The sequence below is a fragment of the Solanum verrucosum genome, unplaced genomic scaffold (assembly GCF_900185275.1).
Source record: "Solanum verrucosum unplaced genomic scaffold, falcon-dt-bn FXZP01000278.1, whole genome shotgun sequence".
NCBI lineage: Eukaryota > Viridiplantae > Streptophyta > Magnoliopsida > Solanales > Solanaceae > Solanum > Solanum verrucosum.
Genome location: NW_026020332.1, coordinates 1,378,366 through 1,400,056, shown reverse-complemented (window position 1 = coordinate 1,400,056; position 21,691 = coordinate 1,378,366). Strand labels below are relative to the sequence as shown.

Here is a 21,691-nt window from a genome sequence, read left to right as displayed (position 1 = left end):
TAATTGCAATTTGCCATAGACACTCATATACATGAAATTAATAAGATAAATGTTTCATCTTGGACATTTTTGCTTTCAATAAGTAAATTATAAAGAAATTTTAATGAAAATATGTATAAGATCTTTAAAATTGTTTATAAAAATAATATATTGAGTATGTATATTAATAAAATATATGTATATAATTCATCGGTTCGATTCGGTTATTTCTTCGGCTTTTTCTAATAAAACCATAACCAAACCAAATACTATCGGTTTTCAAAAATCTAAAACCAAACCAAACCCAAATAAAATCGGTTTTATTTTATCGGTTTGGTTCGGTTTTTCGGTTTGGATCGATTTTAATCCAAACCGTGAACACCCCTAAGTATGATCGAAAATTCATGTGTAAAGTTTGAACTGATTTACATATTGAGTGCATATAATTATACCACATGAGATATGAAAAAGTTATGAATTTCATGAACTATAGATACAATATAATTAATACAAAATGTCATACTAATTTAACTTCTCTCAATGAGATTATTAACTTCAGAAAGCTCCACTAATTTCCCCCTTTTTTCAGCCTTGTCCTTTAAATCATCAAGATAATGTTGATACATATATGACACAAATCCCCAAATTGCCAACACCATTGACATCACTTTAATACCACTCAACTTGTCATGAAGAAATATCACAGCCAAAACAGGAGCCACAGGTAAACCTAATATACTAATTACATTTGAAAATAATGAAGACACTTTAAAAATTAACCCTACTGAACCAACTGTATAAAATTGCCAACATATAGATGTCCCAATTAAATTTAAAACATAACTAATTTTCCCTAATTCATATTCATTCATTTCTTTCACTAACTTTTCCCACTCCCCGCTAGCGAAAAGCCCTATTAATAATACCATAGTCGCACTTATCGACTGATAAGTTGACATTTCTATGATCAAACGAAAGCTTTCTTTCTTAAAGATTTTTTGAAGAGCGAGTTGTGTTATAGAAAGCATCAACGCGTAGCCAGCAGAGGCAGCTAATGTAGACAAAAATCCGAATATATATTTTTGTCTAGACGTTTTATTATTGGTACGTTCACTAGAATCGTCGTTGTGGAGAACTAGGAGAGAAGAGGACATAGTGAGAATTACTAATGAGTTTACTATATAAGGGGTGAATTTTTGTTTATTTAGGAAGTATGAAAAAATGGCATTGAAACCTAATTGACTAGCACAAATAAGAGAATAAGTTGTAACAGAAAGATATTGTAGACCTATTGTGTATAACATACAATTTCCAGCTATAAATAAACCTAGTATAGTATAAAGTGAAGAAACAATTATAAAAGATGGTTTTTTAATTATTTCAATATTTTTATTAGTTTTTTTTGGTTTTATAAAAAGGAAAGGGATGAGAATTGGGAAGGCTATAGTTTGTACTAATGTGGCTAACCATTTACTATTTCCACCTTTTTCAAAATATATTCTACCTAAAAGTGTACCTATAGCTTGGGTAGATAGAACTAATATTGAATAAATGATCATTTGGATCCACCATTTATAATGTACCAAAGTTGGACCTTTTAATTGAGATTCATTTTGAGAGATGATTTCTTCCCTTTTAACTTCTTCACCTGCTTCAAATAAGATTTCATAATTAGTGACCAAGTAGATAAAACAAAGTACTAGTACTATAATCAGAGGCAGAGCCAAAATTTCAATTTTAATATGGCTAATTCAAAGGTTAATAATTGAGTTCTAAACTTATTTATACATAATGAATTTCTTGTCACAAATATATTATTTAAGTAAAATCTAATAGATTCGATTGAATCCGTAGCTAGACTTCTAGATTCGTCCCTAATTATATTATCAAATTTTACTCTTTTGTGCAGGTGGTTTATTTCATAAATGGTCTATATATAAACCTTGTATAAGCATACTACATAAATATGTCTTTTAACATAAATTCAGCTGACATCTATTTCCTTCAACTTTGGGTGTCCATAAATAGACACTTAAATTTGTATAAAATTAAACAAGTAGACACATTCGTCACGTAAGACGAATGTGTCTATTTCTACTTATGCACATCCAAAATTAGAGAAGGACACATTTATGTATTATCTCTTTATTATAATTGAAAAATCACAAAAATTTGCCACATTAAAGTTATTTAACTTTACCCCGTTATATTTGTGAAGTGGTGAAATATTATTATTTTTCACATTAAAATAACTCAATTCCGTGTGATTTTTAAATGAACTATATTACACTAAACTGATTGAACCTAACCAAAATGTTGAACATTGTCTATTAGAACAAAAAAATGAAAGAACTCTATTTTGTCAAAGTAAAATTACGAAGGTGCGTACTTATCCTAGTTAAGAAATAATGTACGATAATACAAATGTTGAAAATTAGGGTAAAAGAATAGTAGGTAATCGACTGTTGCAGTATTTTATGTTGAGAGGCAGGGGATTAATAGTTCTATTTAGTACTCATAGTATTTTATTCTACAACTTTTATTATTATTTATTATTTTATTTTATTTGTTTATCTTGTTATTTTATTATCGTTATTTTCCTTTCTATCCTGTTTTGGGGTTCCACTTCTTTTAAGCCAAAGAATCTATCGAAAACAATCTCCTAATCTCACAATAAAGATAAGAATATGATCTGTATACAACTATGCATACCCCTCATCAGTGGCGGAGCCAGGATTTTCAATAAGGGGGTTCAAAATCTGTAGAAATATACACACGAAGTAGCCGAAGGGGGTTACGTTTGGCATCTACTATATATACATAAAAATTTGTTTTAACCATGTATAATTAATATAATTTTCCGCTGAAGGGGGTTCGGATGAACCCTCTTAGTACAAGGTGGCTCCGCCCCTACCCCTCATATCCCACTTATGAAATTATTAATAGAAACGAAGAAGAGATGAAATTGAAACTTTACTTATTAGATCTTAAACACTGCATTAAACAATAACTATGTCTATATTAACAAATCTCCATATATAATATACTTTTCTTCTGCCAAAATTTTTCTTGATGCATATATTTAAATTAAAACATAAAAATAACTCCTAACACATAAATAAACAATTACTCAAATAAATAACGACTGGTAACCAATATAGATAACTTGTGCTTATATATTTTATCTTTTTTGCACCCAAAAAATTAAAATAGATTATCTTCACAAGCTTGTCAAGATTTTCTTCTAAAATAAGTCCATAAAAGACCATCATACAAATTACACAGTATGTTATTATTGCTATTGTTGAAGTTAACTCATTAAAATAGTAAAAACGCAAAATATTATTTCATCAGATTAAAATAACTCAACTATATATGTGATAACTATTATATATTAACTTTACCCTATAACAGTAAAGTCACAAATGTTCTCTACTTTAGCACTATTTTTAGTAAGTAGATCTATACTTTTGCCTTTTGTCCTGCCCTGAAATCTATATCTCCAAATAATTATATATAGAAATATTACTCTTTCCGTCTCATTTTATGTGGCACTTTTTGGATTTTGGTATTCAAACAAGTCTATTTTTAACCGTAATTTTTTCATAGATCTTTTAAATATTTTTAATTATCAATTATTGTGACTTATAGTACTTTTTACGTAGTTTACAAATATATAAATTTCATTTAATAAAAAAAAAAAATTCATGCGCAAATTCCCGGTCAAACTTAAACTGTTTGACTCTCGAAAAACGAAAAGTGCCACATAATCTCTAAAATTTCCTATTAGTTAAAAAAATTACAAAATCCCGTCCCGATATATCCCTAGCTAGCCTTTCCCCTTTCGAATACATTCATATCCATTCTCCGATACATTCCTCCCCTCTCAGATACATCTATGAGCTATGTATCCGCGGGTTGCCTAATATATCCGAAATCCTATGATTTTAAGAAATTTTTATAATTTAAAAAAGAATAGAAATATAATATAATTTGTTCTTTAACGGAATAAGATTTATGTAATATAGAAGCTCACCTTGTACTAGTGATTGCTCTACTGCTGAAGAATCCCCCATCTCATACACTTTGGTAAAAAGAAAGAAAGAAAGAAAGAAAGAAAGAAAGAATTCTTGTTGAAAATAAATCAAGTGAGAAACTTAATAAGTAGTATTTATAATATAATTTTTAAAGGAAGCTTTATCCATGAGATGGTGCACAATGAATGGTTGGCAATCATTTTTATTTGTTTATTATTTTAAAATATTTTTTATTTTAATTTATTTCTACTTTATATTAATAAATCAATAATTTAAATTTTATCCTCAATTATAATTACATATTCTTCAAATCAATTCTCATGATCTAAAACTATACATTAATTAATAAAAGTATTATAATGAAATATATATATTTTTAATTATTTTTTAGGAACGTACAAGTTCAAAATAAACGAATAAAAACGAACAAACAGAGAGTTTTCAGATATTCATGAATTGTTATTCATAGCAAGAATTTGTTGTTTTGGGGCCCAAGTTTTGACATATATTGTGAATAAATGTATAAATTATAAAAACGTGTCCTCTCTAAATTTGGCAGTAATGCCTCGTTTCGGGGTCCATCCAGCTGGGTAGTACGTAATTACATACTCCCTCCGTTTCACAAATAGTGACCTGGTTTAATTTGGCACAAAGTTTTAGAAAATAAAGAAAACTTTTGATTCTTGTGGTTCTAAATTAAAGTTATGTCAAATGTACTAAATTGCCCTTCAATCTTGTGGCTGTAAACATACCATGTGAAAAGTTGAAATTAAAATGTTACCAAAAAAAGAAAGAGGTCATTTTTTTTTTAAACTGACTAAAAAGGAAAGGAGGTCATTCTTTGTGAAACGGAGGGAGTATCATTCTCCGTTCGAATTTACTTGTTAAATATTTTTCAATTTTGATTTTTATTTTTATTTATTAATTTTGATAAATTAAGAAAAAAATAATATTTTTTTGATTCTCTTAATTTATTAAGATTGAATTAATGTATTAGAAAAATATAATGACGAAATATTAGAGGTGTGTAAAAATTAAATCGACTGATAAATCAAATTAAAAAAATGTTATTGATTTATTGCAATTGGGTTATTGAGTTAACGGATTTTTGATGGTTTTATGAAAAAAAATTATCGAGTTATCAATTTAATTTTAATTTTTAATATTGGGTTATTGCATAAGTCGATAACTGATTAAGACGGTAGTAATTTACTACTTTACCCTACATAAATCTTAAATATTTATCTCATTAACTTACCACTTACTGTCTTTTTTCCTTAGCGTTCAATTCACACTTTACAATATCATTGAGTTCATAATTACACATTATACAAAACGTCAAATACATAAAGTAAGAACCTTATTCCTCTTATTTCTCTTTGTTTTGTACTTGTATAGTTTTTTCATATTAGTTATTATTGTTTTTATTTTATGAGTATTCTGTAAAATTACAATATTGCTTTGTCGCGTTAAATTATTGGAGAAGTCATATATTTGTTTTATAAGTATTTTCTTATTGGTTAAACTAAAAATCAAACCCCTTCAAAACCAAAATCGACAAATCGAAAATCAATAAAAATATCTTATTAGTTTATCATATTTAAAAATTACAAATCTATAAATCAAATCGATAATATAAAAAGTCGGACTGAATCCATCAATACACACCCCTAATAAATATGTTTAGGACCCTACAATTAATAAAGATAAATTAGTACATTTGTTATACTAATTTTTTTAATAGGTGTGTCAAGTTGAAATTTGATAAATAAATTCGAATAGAGGGAGTAATATGGTGCGCTATAAATTAAAAACAACGTGGTAAAAACATAAATGTAACACCACTCTCAGTCTCCTACCTATTAGTGTCGAGTCAGAAATTATACTTTATTATTTATTTTTTTGGCTTTTTTTTTCTTTATTAATTATTTTTTCTTTTGTTAACTCTATTCTACACTAATTAATTATTTTAAAATTCTAATAATTATATCTTCTTCATCACTAAATTTGATCTACTTTATCCATCTCATTAGAAAATTTATGTTTGGACACCTTCACTATTGATTTCTGATTTTTACTGTTGCTCATCATAACTTCAAATTCTTTCAAAGATGAGCAGAAAAAAAAATGGTTTATTATTATTTTATGAATTGTTTCTATTAATCTTACAGAAAATTAATCTAATTGTGAATTAAAAGAAAGTTGTGCTTTAAAGTTGTGATAAAAGGAGAGTGAAGTGTCAAAAACACGTTTGAAATGTTTCTTTTTTTGAGTTTCATATCTAAATTATTGGGAGTGTGAGTTTCATATCTAAATGATCACTTATTTTATGTGGCATCGTTTGATTTGATATAATGTTTAAAAATAAAGGAAGATTTTATAAACTTGTGGTCTAAAATAATTTTTAGATATATTTTTAACGGTAAATTATGCTATCGTGGATAAAAAGAGAATTTTAAATTTATTTTTTTTAATTATAGTAAGAAGATATTTTTTAGACCGATTAAAAATGAAAAAAGTATCACATAAAATGAACCGAGAAAATAATATTTTAGGAATAATGGAAAAAAGAAGGGAGATTTTTATTTCATATATTATGAATAGAGAGAATATAGGATTGTAAATCAGACAAACAAATGACTTAGAAATTATATAAATTACAAGACATAATAAAATAAAATAATGACAAATAAAAAAATAATAATTATAGGAGTTATAAGGAAAATTTTAACCACTAATTAACGTGAGTCAATATGCACATAATGTCCCACGAATTAATGGGAAATGTTGCACAATATAAAATGTCACTTAATCCAACAATTCTTTATATTTTAATATTAAGCATTTTGACATTGTCAAGTATCAATTATAAAATGTCACTTAATCCAACAATTCTTTATATTTTAATATTAAGATCAAAGAGAGTGGAAAGAAGATTATTATACCTGATGAAGTTGTGTTCTGTGTTTTTAGTGAAATAAGAATTTTTACTTCAAAATCTTAGTGGTCTCGTACATGAATTATGATCGCTTAATAGAAATAAAATATCATTACTTACACATAATAATAATAATTTAGGTATTGATATAAATTTTTAAAATCGGTCTACACATTATGATCTTATATTATCTCAATTTTATGATTTTTTTGAGAACAAAACTAATTCTCATAGAAAAGGGTCTACGCTAACACAGGTGAAATTTGTCGAGAGAATAACAATAAAAAATTTTTACTTGTCCCCTCAAAAAATACTCCAGAAATTTTGGGCAATAATTGAGAATACCTCTTTTCACCTAAATAAAATTCTCTTTTCCACTATTTTTAATGTAATTTTATTTGGTTTTACACAAAATAATATAAGACCACCATATTTGTAAATGAATATTCTTTCTTATAATGAAAAATATATGAAAATAGTAAGTTAGATAAATAAATAATCAACAGATTATATGAATTACAAGACATAATTAAGTAGAACAACGACAAATAAAGAATTAAGGGGTTATAAAAGTTATAAAAAGAAATTATAGCCACTAACTGGGAGTCAATTTGCACATATATAATGCCCGACGGATTAATGGAAAATGCTCCACAATATGACACCACTTTGACATAATCAAATATTAAAAATAAAATGTTGCAGCACTTTGGGATTGTCACATATTAATTATTTTTTTTTAAAAATGTCACTTAACCCAACACACTACAAAAATCTCATGTCATTTGAAAGAGAAATGACAAGAAGAATGAAAATTATCCTTTTAAGGAGAGATGTATTCAAAATTTTAAGAAGATGAATATATTGTAATTTATATTATATACTGATATTAATAAAAGAATCGAGTCAAAAAAATCGGATGTTAGATTTGCAACTTCGATCAAGCTAATCGGTAATAGCCAAAGGCAAATGAAATATTTGACTTTTCAGAAAAACTCGTTACTCGGTAAAAGGGCAAATTTTAGCATTAATATTTGGAAAAACGAATGAAAGTAATAGAATAGGAAAAATAATAATATAGGAGATAAATAAATCATCTAAAAATGTCATATTACTATTTAGTGGATCCGGCTTCTCTCCATTTTTCTCAAGTTTCTATTTGGATTAATGACACATGGCATAGGTTAAAATAAATGGCTAAGATTTACTTTTTCAAAGTAAATCTCTAACCATGATTTAACTAATAAATTTATTATATATTTAATTTTAAAAATTACTATAAACCCCTCACAATCTTAACAACATATTATCTTGTTCATAAATTTAGGGAAAAAAAAAGTTTTCTTCCTAATTTTTTTTACTTAGGATGTTAATTTAATTTTTTTTTAAGTTAATATTTTTATTGCATTTTTTCATTGAATTTTTATTTTTAACCATTAGCTATTGAAGAGTTTTATTTTTCCTATTTTATTTCACCTTTTTTTTTTTCTATTTCCTCCAAAATTAACATTAGTTATATTTGGCAGCAGTTCAATATTTAAAAGAAAATTAAAAAGATCCCACGTAAAAAAAAAAAAGTAATTAGGAAGAACTTTTTTTCCCTATATTTATGGACAAGATAATATGTTGCTAAGATTGTGAGATTATAATAATTTTTATATATATTGTATTTATTAGTTAAATCATGGTTAGAGATTTACTTTGGAAAATTAAATCTTAGCCATTTATTTTAACCTATGTCATATTCACGTGAATCTGGATTATTTAACCTTTAATGCAAATATGAAACATTAAATAAAAAATAAAAAATAATTAAAAAAAAAATGGTGCCTTGAAGCAACAGTATTGCACTATTGTAATTTGTATCCCAAAGTCACTTGGGCTAAGTGTATTTATACTGCTATTGTAGGAAAAAATGGCACATCATAACAGCCCAAAGTGACTTTGGGCCTCCAATAATGCAAAACTGTCTTGTTCTTTTAAGTTTTGTCACAAATTAATATTTTTAGTTCAGGAAAAATAAATAGTAACATTCGCACTTTGAAATCAATAAATACATTTGTTGCGATACTTTTTTGTTCTTGATTATTATTTCCTCGATGTGAATTTTACTGTCAACAAATTCTAACACCCCATATTTATCAATAAAATTGTATTTCTTCATATTTTATTGTGATTGCAATATATTTTCTGTCAACTTAAAAAATTTGTTGCAAACAAATTGACACGACCAGTGGGACCAAATCTCTCCTTCATCTCTTCTCTCATAGATCAAATCTGCAAATTTGAAGTCACAAAACTGCAAAGGTAGAAGAATGAGTACTTCAAGATTCGTCTTTGAGTTTCATCAAGTCTATACTCCAACAAGTCTTGAAGCGGGGGGATTTGTATACATTAAAATTTTATGGGACTCTACAAAACGTGTTCAATTTCAATTAGATTCTTGGAGGCTATTCAATCCTAAATCTTAGTTCATGCCTATATTAAGGGTAATATATTCCCTTGAAAAGACATCTTGAATATTCCACAAATTCATGAAATATTCATAAAGAGATCAAGTCCAAATCATCCTAATTCGAGAAATACGCCACCAACGCCCTCGAATCATAGATAAATCTTATGAAAGAAGAATCAAGGGAGGAACAAAATTATAACTACATATTTATCAATTAAGTTGTGTTTCTTTATATTTTATTATGATTATATTACAATTTATTTTCTGTCACGTTAAAATTTGTTGCAAACAATATGTTGTAAATTTTCCTGCTTCCAATTTGTCTGAAGTTAAACTTCGACAAACCAAACTTCAAACGTATATATTTCAAATTCAGACTCACACATCTTAAATTATTTTACAACGACTAAAACTTTTTTTAAAAATAAACTTAAATGTTCTTTTGTGTCTCAATAGGAGCCCATATTTTTATTTTTAAAATTCTTGTCTTAGCTTAATACACCTTTTAAGAAAAAAATATTGTTGATATGTTTCAATCAAACTCCTAGATGTCTTCACTATCCCAACTTGTCATTTAATGCCTTAGACAAAGTAAGCTAAGGTGTAAAATGTTTCACTCAAAGTGGAAACACAAGAATAACTACCAAATGCCCTTAACAATTCTTGTAACCCACCTAACAAACTTCATTGCTTTATTTGTACTCATAGAGCAAATTAATTAATCATGGTGATTAATGATCTTATATGCATTGCATTAAGCTAATTATTATACTCCATATAACAATGTTGGTTTTGTATGTGAGCAGGTCTGCAGGTGGGAGGATGACTTAATTATTGGCTTTCTTAGTATTGCAATCATGATTAAACTTCTTAAAACAAAGGGATGAGAATCAATTCTACTTATGAATGTGATATCTCAATAATTAATTTGTTTATGTAGTAGAGTTCAACCAATTAATCCATAGTAGTGTAGTAAGTTAGGGATTGTTCAATGCATAATATATTCACATGAGATCCTCATTAATCCCTAACAAATTCAAAACTATCTCCTCTCTAAAGAGTTCTTTCCATATATTTTTTTATAATCATGGTGTCTGATCAGCTTACACGCACCTTAATTAATACCATAAATACATAAGTTATATCCTAATAATACAAGTATCATGTAATTTTCTCCACCAAAACGTGAATAAATGAGAAAAAATCATTCAATATTTTTCTGCCTCGGCTAGGATTTTTTTTCAATTTATTTCTTACTATTTAATTCTTTAGACTATTATGATAGTGATTACTAGAAATAATAGAAAGCAAAGTTTCTCTCTTTAATATCTTCAATGCATTGATAGTACACAATTTTTCTATGTTTAAACCTTAAACAGCTATTAACGCGTACGAAAACAGTATTCTAGCAACTAAAAGAAAAAAACCACTAAACATGTGGCATGTGACGTCGTGGATGAAGTTATTTTTTCGTTGAGTATTGATTACGAAAAAATATTCAGTAGAAAATACTGTCAAATTTTACATAAATTTGAATTAATCGAACTTCAATACTGACACACACGAAGTTGGAAAAAATTAAATAAAAATACAATCAGCTAGAACCACAACCGCTGCCATCAACGGTTGGTATGAAAAGAAAGAGAGACAGAGACATTTTTTTTCTGTATATATAAATCTGAACCCAAAACTTATACGGTAGCTAACGACGTCGTTCCGTCCACCCCACCCCCACCGCCACCCCTAGTCTCCTTCTTCATCTTCTTCGTTGCTTCAGATCTCTCCATATAGGGAAGGGGTTTGATACAATTCTTCTCTGTGTTATATATATATACCTATTTCTCTCTATTCAATATATACGTACATATAATGTATGTGAATACACAATCTCATTACTGAGCTTTTCTCTGCTTCAATTTCGCCGGAATCGATAGATTTTACTTGTCGGTGATCCATATAGTATTATAATTTTGGGGGAAAATGGCGGCAGTTTCTGGTCCTCTGACGCCTGGACAGGTAGTAATGCTCTTGCTGATCGTTTTGTGTTGTAGTGATGAGTGATTATACTTTGTTAAGTTAGTGATGTTTAATTTTGGATTTGGATCCGATAAATAGTTGGAACTATCGAAATGTGTAATAATTGTGAGTTCTTTTGAGTCGGATCTGTTTGAAGAGTATAACTACTGAAGTGTATTAGTTAAAATTATAAGAAGCTTGCTGAATTTTGATATAAGAGCATTTAGATGAGGAGATCTAGTTGTTTCCAGTGAAATTTTGAGTTTAGTAGTTTATTCTAGTAAGGAGTTGCAGCAAGTTATTGTTGTAGTTTTTTCAACTGACTGTTAACGAATTATTCGTGTTTCGTCAACAAAAATGGAGACTGAAGGCTGAATTGACTGTTGTTGATTACAGAAGCTAGCATGTTACAAACAGCTTTTTTGCTAGTGATAATATTTGTTGTTCCATTTTTTTTTCCTGCTTTGAGTACTGGAAAGTATATTGAAGTGGTTAAATTTTGAAGTTGTTTATTTGAGGTGGTTTCTTTTTGATGTGCTACATTGTTTTCATATATGCTAGGGGGTCAAACGGCGAAATTATATTAAGATTCAAGTGCTCATATTTATATAGTGAGGGTGGCAGCATGTTGTTGTTGTTGTTGTTTCGTGCAGTAGAAGCAATAATTTGGAAGTTCATGCTGATTTGATACTATTATATTCATAATTCTGTTGTTATTAGAGCTGATGAAACAGTAGGGTGGTTACCATCGGTATAAGATGGTTAAAGATATGATTTTGAGTTCGTTGTCAAAAAGATGTAATTCAAAAATTTAAAACGTTTCTCTAAAGTTCCATCCATCAACTTCTATATACTTTATAGTTTTAATGATTTGATCTGGCGGTGTGTTTACATAAATGAAAAGTGCTCGAAAGCTACAAGGTTCATGGGGCTTGAAGCGAAAAGCGATATGAATGTAGGACTAGAATACTCAAATTGCAATTAAAATAATCAATTTCAACATTTGATATGTAATAGTGCCGATATTAATCCAACTTCTCAAAATTGTGATTCAAAGAACTGTCTATTTTTCTTTTGATCATGTTTGAGTCATTGTTTGAAACACAAATTTCTTTGAAGCGCATGGCTTCACCCATGAAGTGATAACCCCTAGCTTCTCGTCGCTACATCACTTTATGCAACAAAGGAATGGCTCTTAATAACTATGGACCTCCACCCCCGCCCCCTCCCCCTTCCCCCGCTATTGTTGGTTGGAAAGGCCCTGGGAGACAATAAGTAAGTTGATTGTGGTTGTGGCCATGAGATCCAAAACAGATGATGGTCACTCCAATAAGTACACTTTAGATTCCAACTATGCTGTTTGTCTTTAAATCTCTAATCTGATGAAACTAAATCATTGAAATTGGTCTAAGCTAGTGGTGGATTTTTGCTTTTAGAAATTGGCTTATCTTGCTAGATTTAGAACTTTAGAAAATGACTCCCATAGTTTAACCAACTTTGATTGTGGCATTTAGCCCTGTTTACAACTTCTGCCTTCATTATGAAGGTAGTTTCTTTCCTTTGGTACCTTTTGTCTTTTCTTTTGTTTGATTTAAAAAGAATTTTATGGTGAGTTGTTCATGCGAACCTGGTTTCTAGTGAACAGATAGGTATCAAGTGCATGTAAGTGCTAATTATAGTACAATTGATTAGTCGTGTTTGATGCCTTTTTAACAATTTGCTGCTTCTGTAAGCATGTCCTTACCACTAAATTTGATGTCATATATCAGAAAATATTAGGTACGGGAAGTCTGATCTATTGTAAGAGAACGTTCAATTTTGTCGCTTCGATGCCTAAAAACAACAATAATTTAATAAGCTCACAAGCTTTGGAACACTTACCTTTGGTCATTTGGTGGACAATCTGGCAGAAAGAAACAATTGTACTTTTGAAGGCAGATGGAGAAATTTACATATCCTTAAGCACATATGTACTTTTTTGCCAGCTGGTGCGACCTGGTCACTGTAAATGATGTAGATTCCATAATAGATACGATAAAATTTCACAATCTGTAACTTCTGGCGCACTATCTTAGTGTCTTAATGATCTTACATAAACTTAACTCTTATTAGAATTTTTTTTAAAAAAAACAATAATTTAATAATTAATACCAAATCTCAGTCAGCTCACTCAATTGATGAAACTCAAACAAAGCTTAATCTCATTTGTAGGAACATGTGTATTTGGATAAAAGATCCTTTACTATTTTGTTAGTTTGCTTGGGTGGGGGAGGGAAGAGAGAGAGAGTGGGAGAAATGGGGGTTTCAATTCCTGGAGGATGGAAGATCTACTAATAAACTTGTAGAATCATGTTGTTGTGGAATTATCTTTGTGCGTTAGTTTTTATGGAGTAAGATTTATTGCACTTGCGCTGCTGCAACGTGGAACACTATTCAATTCATCATTTATTCGTTAAGGCAAATATATCTAGAATATACTGAAGGATTTCCCTTTTTATGTCGCAGGTGTCATTTTTGCTTGGATTTATACCTGTCCTTGTTGCATGGTTATACTCTGAGTGGTTGGAGTACAAGAAGTGGTTGTTTCCATCTAAAGTGTAAGTTAAACAGCTCAATCCTTGCAATGAAGTAAACAACCCCCCCTACTCACTAAGTTGACTCACTTGATTTTCAACATGGAAATAACCACTCAGTTGAAATCCATCCGATAAGGAAAAGGAAAAAGTACGAGAACTCATATAGCCCCTTTAGTATTCACCATGGACCTTGTAGACATGGCTGCTATTTGTTAAATCATTAGTGAACAGTATCTTCAGGCAACTTGATTTCTGAAAGCAACTGTGATTGTTTTATCTACACAAAAATATACAAACAATTGTACTATCTTAATTATAATTTTTTTAATCTTATATTGTTGTCTTCTCTGTGACAGCAGTCATTCAGATAACAATCTAGTTGAATTGGAAAATGCAACAGTCAAGGAAGAAGATCGAGCTGTCTTACTGGAAGGAGGTCTGTCAAAATCTGCATCTACGAAGGTGTCTAGTTCATCAATAAAAACAAATATAGTTAGGTCAGTGCACTGTTCAGATTGGTGGATTTTCCTTGAACTTCCTTAATTAATTCTTCATGAAACACTTCTTTAATTTTATAGGTTTCTAACGATGGAGGACTCCTTTTTGCTTGAAAATCGAGCAACTTTAAGGGCAATGTGAGTCTCTTGGTTGTTTTGATTATGCAGGATGCATCTTTTTCCTCATACTAATGTGGTTGTCTTTCAATCATACAGGTCCGAATTTGGGGGAATCCTATTTTATTTCTATATCTGTGACCGCACAAACTTCTTCGCAGATTCTACCAAGGTTCATGACCTTTTAATTTTTTAATAATGCATCATGATATGACTTTCTACTTCATGCTTTTGACTAATCTCGTGGACGTGCATGAGCGAGCACTGTGTTGCACAGAGGTGGAGCTAGGTAGAGTAGTGCATTATATATATATAAGATGTTGAACCCCTTTGGCTTCTTCGTGTTTTTACTTCTTTATATTTTGAATCCCCTTAGTGAAAATCATACTTGGCTCCACCATTGGTAGTGCATCTTGAGTAACTTCTTGTCTGCATACTATGTTAAATATACACAGCCAGTTCAACCTAAATGTTTTTTGAATCTTCTTGTGCATTATCCTTCCCTGAAGGTAATATCCAGATTGAACTGTTCGATGTGGAACTGTGCTGTGTGACTTTTGTCTTAATGTTTGAAAGAATTTTATTAAAACTTCAGCATGCTTTACCCAAAGGGTTGCGGCTGCGGGTTTCCCTTGTCATATAAAAAAAAAAAAAACTTCAGCATGCCAAGCTTCAATGGAACTAATTTTAGTCTTATTCTAAAGAAGGTTACTAGCATATATATGATATGCATGCTAATGTGTAAACTCATTCCTACTTTGGAGAAAATTTTGGATCTGTCTTTACTTTAATTGGTTCATTTGGAAAGTTCAGATTCTCCATATTTAAATTTTTTACCACACGCATCAAACTCATTCTAGATAAACTTGTTGTCTTCTTTGCTTTCTTGTCCCCATCCCCTTATTTTTGTATTTGATTCTTGGTTTTGAGAGTTTAGTACAGGATCTGCATTGGTGTTTGACTAGAATGCAGGACATCATATAATTTCTGCATCATTGCTGGAATTATACTTTCAGTGTGCCAACTCCATTGTGGAGTTATAAGATGTATATTTTCATCCTCGCAAGTGTAGCTCAAAATAACAAGGTTCTGTTTTATTTTGTTTTCCGTGAACAGAGCTACAATCGGGACCTCTTCCTCTTTCTCTATTGTCTTCTGATCATAGTTGCAGCAATGACTTCTTTCAAGAAACACAATGACAAATCAGCATTTTCTGGAAAATCCTTGCTTTATCTTAACCGTCATCAGACAGAGGAGTGGAAAGGATGGATGCAGGCAAGTGTTTTCTATAAGATTTTTCTTGATCTACTTATCCTTCCGTTTAGTAAGAAGTAAATCTAGTCAGCAATTCTTTAGAGAAATACCTTCCATTTGCTCTCTTTGTTTCTCCGTCTCCTCAGTGAATGATTTACAAAGTCGCAACATGATTCTTGCACAACTTCTTTGTTCAATGTGTTAATATTAAGAAGCAGTAAATCATGCAGAATCTCTGTGCAATGTGTGTGCGTATATATTTTTATTTCCTGTGGATTTGGCCTGGTTCTTCGTATATACTCCTTTCAGTATATGATGTTTGCAGAGTCTAAATAATCCATCTTTTTGTTTGCAACAGGTCCTCTTTTTGATTTATCATTATTTTGCTGCAACAGAGATATACAATGCCATTCGTGTTTTCATTGCTGCATATGTATGGATGACTGGTTTTGGGAACTTCTCTTATTATTACATCAGAAAAGATTTTAGTCTTGCTCGGTTTGCTCAGGTAACATTATGTATTATACTTTATTACCTTAAGTTAGAGGACTCTTGGTAGTTTAATCTTACATTTCTTAGGTTCAATGTTGTTAATGTGGCAAACTTTGTCCTGTGTGCAGATGATGTGGAGGCTGAATTTCTTCGTAATATTTTGTTGTATTGTTCTTAACAATGATTACGTGCTGTATTACATCTGCCCAATGCATACACTTTTTACTCTCATGGTGTATGGAGCCCTTGGCATTGGCTACAACTACAACGACAAAAGATCAGTGATGGCTTTGAAGCTTGTTATGTGCGTGGTCGTGGTTATCCTGATTTGGGAGATTCCTGGAGTTTTTGAATTTCTTTGGGGCCCTTTCACATTTATGTTAGGTTGGTTACGGTGCACTTGCTCTTTTTCTTTCTCCAAATCACTTTTAAATACTTACTTTTTCATGAGCTCGGACAAGGAGGACTTCGCCTTGGATGTCACTTCAACTGTGTTGTGGAAAATGCTACCTACTTTTTCATGCAATATTATGCATAAGATGAATAGTATAGCTATAAGTAATGACAAATGCCATCATTAAAAATTTGGTTATAAGAAGTTCTCAAAACTAATATCTCCATATTTCTTGGGTTGAAAAACATGAGGTCTCAGGTTCAAATCCCAGTAGAGACACAAAAAATGGGTGATTTCTTCCCTCTGTTCTAGCCTTGGTGGACAGATACATGTTGCTGGTGGGAGGTATAAGGGATCCCGTGGAATTAGTCAAGGTGTGCCGGGACACAACGGTTATCAACAACAACAAAACAAAAAGTAACATGGTTCAGAAATAGTTGTAGAATTTGATTTGACATCTTTATGAAAATCACCTATCTGTAGCAAAATGAACTGATGGACCAATATTCGTGCTAAGAGGTGCTTGTCTTAGGTGTAATGATTATATGCAAGTAAGGTGACATATATAATTGTAGTGGCAATGCTACACAACTGTTTCAAGTGGTATTTTGTATTTCAAGTAGTAGGGTGAACGCCAAAGAATCCTTTTCCCCCTTTTTCTTGTTGTCCTTTCTTTTTTTATCTTTCTATAGATTCTGGCTTAACCAGTCACGTGATGATCTTTTCTACTTTATCAAACTGTAGGGTACACTGATCCAGCCAAGCCAGATCTCCCTCGGTTGCATGAATGGCACTTCAGATCTGGGCTGGACCGTTATATATGGATTATTGGCATGATATATGCCTACTTTCACCCTAATGTAAGCTCAATAGAACTCTAATTCTTTATTCTTTTGTCTTTCATTTGTTGTTAAGGACTTACATTTGGTGTATCTTGTCCTTTCAGGTTGAAAAATGGATGGAGAAACTGGAGGAGTCTGAACCTAAGCGGAGACGAACAATTAAGACATCAATTGTTGCTGTTGCTGTAGCTGTGAGTAGATTTATCGTGTTTCTAGCATAACACCAATTTGATTTTGCTGCTACAGTGTGTCTCTTTCTTTTTCCTGTTTTCTTCTTCCTCCAATTCGTAAAGTTTTTTCATCCGTCTTGCTCAGGTTGGGTACTTGTGGTTTGAATACATATACAAGCTGGACAAGAACTCATACAACAAGCTCCATCCCTACACGTCATGGATCCCCATAACGTATGTATTAAACTTTCTTTAATTTCTGTTTAAGCCCTTCATTTCCAAATGTGAACTTTATATACAACACCAGCCATTGCTTGCCTATGATGTGCCAAAACAAAGAAAGTATATCATTGATTTCTCTCCTGATGTCTTGTGCTACTTTCTCATTTTATTTTCCTTTTTTCAGTGTTTACATCTGCTTGCGGAATTTTACTCAGGAGCTACGGAATTTCTCTTTGACTCTCTTTGCGTAAGATTCTATTGACTCATTTGGTGCTGGTGCTCAATCATAGACCTTATACTTTCCTTTTCCTGTCCAGAAGATTAATTTTTTCATCTTATCTTTAGACATAGTTGGACTGTTTTTCGTTCGGCTTCTTTAACTGTTAAGTGCTCTACTTTTCTAGGTGGCTGGGAAAAATCACCTTGGAAACCTATATCTCACAGTTCCACATCTGGCTGAGGTATGTGGATTTCACTCTTCTTTTAAATATATAATGGTTGTTGTCTCAGACCTGAAATAAATTAATAAAATTGTTCCACATTTAGTATTTGAACTTTTAGATGAGACAATTCACACAATTTGATGTGGTATTTCTGAGATTCTTCATTGAGTCTCACTTGTCACCTATCAACACTTTCCACATGCTTAACCTAAGAAAATAGAATCAGCTTGCGCACAAGGGACATGTTGCAAACCTGAAATATTATCTCTAACCATTTAAACTTCTAATGGAGTTGGTTTGAGAAATTCAATAGTCGCCCTCTATTTGATTAATCATGAACCATCAAAACATTCCATCACCCTGCGACATTTTCCAAGTAATTTGCTAAACTTAAGCATTTTCTGTGTGGCTAAATTTCTTAGAGGTATTACTGTACCAATTCCTTATCTGTGAATGATTGACATCCTTATTCCTACATAATATACTTTATTATTCCCAGCCTGTCTCTAAAGTTTCTCAGTACTCTTACGTGGTTTCCTTGTAATGCCAGAGTGTAATTTTTCCCAATGCTTATATCTCATCAGAGAATGTATAGTTTTATGTTGGTTGCGTTGATAAGGCCAGGATGCTTTGAGTTCTTATTGCTTCTTGACTTCATGTGCAGATCAAATATGCCAAATGGACAGCCTAAGTGGCTCCTGTCCTTTATCCCAGATTATCCTTTGCTTAATTTTATGCTTGTCACTGCAATATATGTTTTGGTAGGCTTATGTTCTCTCACTTCTCATTTTCCTGAATATTTTTTGCTGTGATCATATCTGGTCCATTTTCTCTCCATCTGTTTTCTCAATCGGGTATTCCACTATCCTTCTGCAGATATCATATAGGATTTTTGAACTAACGAATACACTCAAGACAGTTTTCGTACCCACGAGAGACAACCAGAAGCTGCTTCACAACTTCATTGCCGGCGTCGTGATTTCTGTGTCCATATATTGCCTTTCTTTTATTCTTCTTCAGATCCCTCATTGATGCGTAAGTTCTTACACTCTACTTATCCAAAAAAAAAAGAAAGAAAAAGTGCTGTCTGGTTTTTAGTGTTTGGTTATCTTCTTGTTGAAAATGTTCTTTTCTCCAAGGACAATATTTTTTACTAAAGGGAGAAAATGATTTCTTTTACCTTATAGTCAGAAGTCAATTTTTATTAATATACACTCCATGTCATATATTACTCTCCTTATCATTTGTTCAACCAACACTTAGATACTGTTGTCAACCTTTAGCACTCAAATACATTACTCCTAAAACATTGAAAATGATCCAGAAGATAGTTTCTCAAGGTAAAAATAGTTTCTGCATATAATCTTTTATGAAAAGCATTTAAGTTCTTTCCAATGCATAGTTGATGCCATCTGCTCTGTCACTTCATCCCCCTTCAAATAGTATGATGAATCATCCTAGTGTGCATTTTCCTGCTTGGAATTATTTGGTAGAACCATTTGTCCGAAGTTCTTCTTGCTAACACATGTTGTATGTCCACAGGTCGGATGAAACAGTCGTATAGAACTCTTGAAAGATGATCTCAACTAGATATGGAAATGAAAAATCTGTCATATTGTCTTAAATGGGGTAGAGATGTTGATATTCAAAGTCAGCTTGCAAAGCATGTAATTGCCAACAGTTTTGTGGAAGTAGCATCACTAGCAGTTGCTAAATTGGAGCACGCACACAAGGAAGGAATTATTTTCAGATTCAGCCTCAAAATTCGTGACAATAATTTGTATGATATCAATTACCACATACATGTATTCAAATTTTTTTTTGGTTCTCTTTGCCTTTTGTCTTTCATAGTCGTATATGTTCCTCGTTACTCAGTGATATGATAAAGAAATATAGGTATGATAAGTGTACTTGTGTTCTCTACTCAGCAAAACTTGAACTATTCATGGCTAATGCAATTGTTTTTCCTTTTTTATTGTTTGTGAAATTTTGCAGAGGAAATTATCTCGTATTCACTTATAATTTGAATATAAGAAAATGATCCTCTCGTATTTTATTTATACATTTCCCGCGATAAGAATAACAAAATTTGTATTGAATTACAAAATCAAATCTCTCCGATTCGTTAATTGGGCTGTGCATGGACTAGTATCTCTCGAGCCAATAAAATTTGGAATACATCGAAGCCTAATGTTAGGTAATTCCCACAATTCACTATTTGAACTTTAAGTTTACTTTTAAGACAATTTGATAAACTGATGTTAATCTAGAAGATGTTAATCTAGAAGACAAATTATTAACACACACAAGATCAGAATATAATAAGATTAAACAGTATCAGTTATTAACCTAATATGAACTAATTATTTTGACCAAGCTAGTCGATCGCCGTATAAGCAAACAAATCAAGATGAAAAATTTAATTTTACTTCCAGATTATTTTTTAATTCACATAAATCCCTGTATTAAAATTATGAAAAACATTACCTGAAATTTCTGCAGAATTTAGTGGGAAAATGCTAATTCTAGACGCATACCATCACTCCATGCCAACAAATTAAGAACTGTCAAATAATAAAATTAGTCTCTAGCGGTATGCATTTTAATTAAGAAAAATTACATAAATACACAACTTAAGATATTATAATCTCTAAAATTTCTTACCATTTAAAATTTTTTCAAAAAACCCCTTTCGAATACATCCCTATTTCCTTACATCCCTTCCCTCTCGGATACATACCTATTCCCTCTCGGATACATCCCTTCCATTAAGTAATATATCATTTGCAATGTATCGGTCAACCAAGAAATGTATCCGAGAGCAATGAAAAATTTAAAATTTTTGTAATCGAATTTTTTTTTGAAATAGAATATAATCAGCCCGTATTGAATTTCTGTACTTTATACTTTTAATTACACAAAAAAATTTAATAGAATTATGAGAATTTTGTGAATGCAAATATCTTCTCACAAAAAAAAGTTTATTTTACTAGAATATGTAATTCTTTATTGGGCATGCCAAATCTATGGTCAATTATTCTGCTAAGTGACAAATAATACTAATAATAACAAAATTGACCACTGTTGTGTTTGGAGGTACGTATATAATTCCAATTTAGCCTCATATGGCGGAGGATCGCTATTTGAATTTTGACCTACTCTTTCCATGTGCTTCACCTAATTTCATACTATTTGACATCTTCAATATATAGAAAAATATTTTAATTTCATTCACTCAAATCTATACCCCATCTTTTAA

At 30.8% G+C, this 21,691-nt stretch overlaps 2 protein-coding genes across 3 annotated transcripts; one reads left to right on the top strand and one right to left on the bottom strand.

Annotated features, from left to right (window-relative positions):
- Positions 1 to 425: 425 nt before the first annotated feature.
- Positions 426 to 4,078, bottom strand: LOC125836594 (probable purine permease 6). Its single transcript, XM_049515780.1, has 2 exons — positions 4,016 to 4,078; positions 426 to 1,627 (listed from the first exon to the last, which is right to left on the bottom strand). The coding sequence occupies exons 1-2, from the start codon at positions 4,053 to 4,055 to the stop codon at positions 507 to 509; spliced, it is 1,161 nt and encodes a 386-aa protein (XP_049371737.1). The 5' UTR covers positions 4,056 to 4,078; the 3' UTR covers positions 426 to 506.
- A 6,952-nt stretch (positions 4,079 to 11,030) lies between these two features.
- Positions 11,031 to 20,412, top strand: LOC125836236 (protein REDUCED WALL ACETYLATION 3-like). 2 transcript variants are annotated; one of them, XM_049515396.1, is made up of 16 exons: positions 11,146 to 11,425; positions 13,931 to 14,022; positions 14,358 to 14,498; positions 14,580 to 14,636; positions 14,715 to 14,787; positions 15,732 to 15,890; positions 16,228 to 16,377; positions 16,490 to 16,745; positions 17,500 to 17,615; positions 17,702 to 17,788; positions 17,913 to 18,001; positions 18,174 to 18,236; positions 18,394 to 18,450; positions 19,097 to 19,193; positions 19,309 to 19,467; positions 19,975 to 20,412. In XM_049515396.1, exons 1-15 carry the CDS (start codon positions 11,390 to 11,392, stop codon positions 19,462 to 19,464), a joined length of 1,629 nt encoding a protein of 542 aa, XP_049371353.1. In that variant the 5' UTR covers positions 11,146 to 11,389; the 3' UTR covers positions 19,465 to 19,467; positions 19,975 to 20,412. The 2 variants fall into 2 exon arrangements, with proteins under 2 accessions (XP_049371354.1, XP_049371353.1); XM_049515397.1 differs by lacking the exon at positions 19,975 to 20,412 and having other exon boundaries at positions 11,031 to 11,425; positions 14,361 to 14,498; positions 19,309 to 19,501.
- Positions 20,413 to 21,691: the final 1,279 nt, after the last annotated feature.

Coding starts and splice junctions, on each gene's coding strand:
- LOC125836236 (XM_049515396.1), top strand. CDS start 11,390: ATGGCGGCAGTTTCTGGTCCTCTGACGCCTGGACAG. Junction 11,426..13,930: donor GTCCTCTGACGCCTGGACAG/GTAGTAATGCTC, acceptor TTTATGTCGCAG/GTGTCATTTTTGCTTGGATT. Junction 18,451..19,096: donor CAGTTCCACATCTGGCTGAG/GTATGTGGATTT, acceptor CTTCATGTGCAG/ATCAAATATGCCAAATGGAC.
- LOC125836594 (XM_049515780.1), bottom strand. CDS start 4,055: ATGGGGGATTCTTCAGCAGTAGAGCAATCACTAGTACAAG. Junction 1,628..4,015: donor AGAGCAATCACTAGTACAAG/GTGAGCTTCTAT, acceptor TATTTGAAGCAG/GTGAAGAAGTTAAAAGGGAA.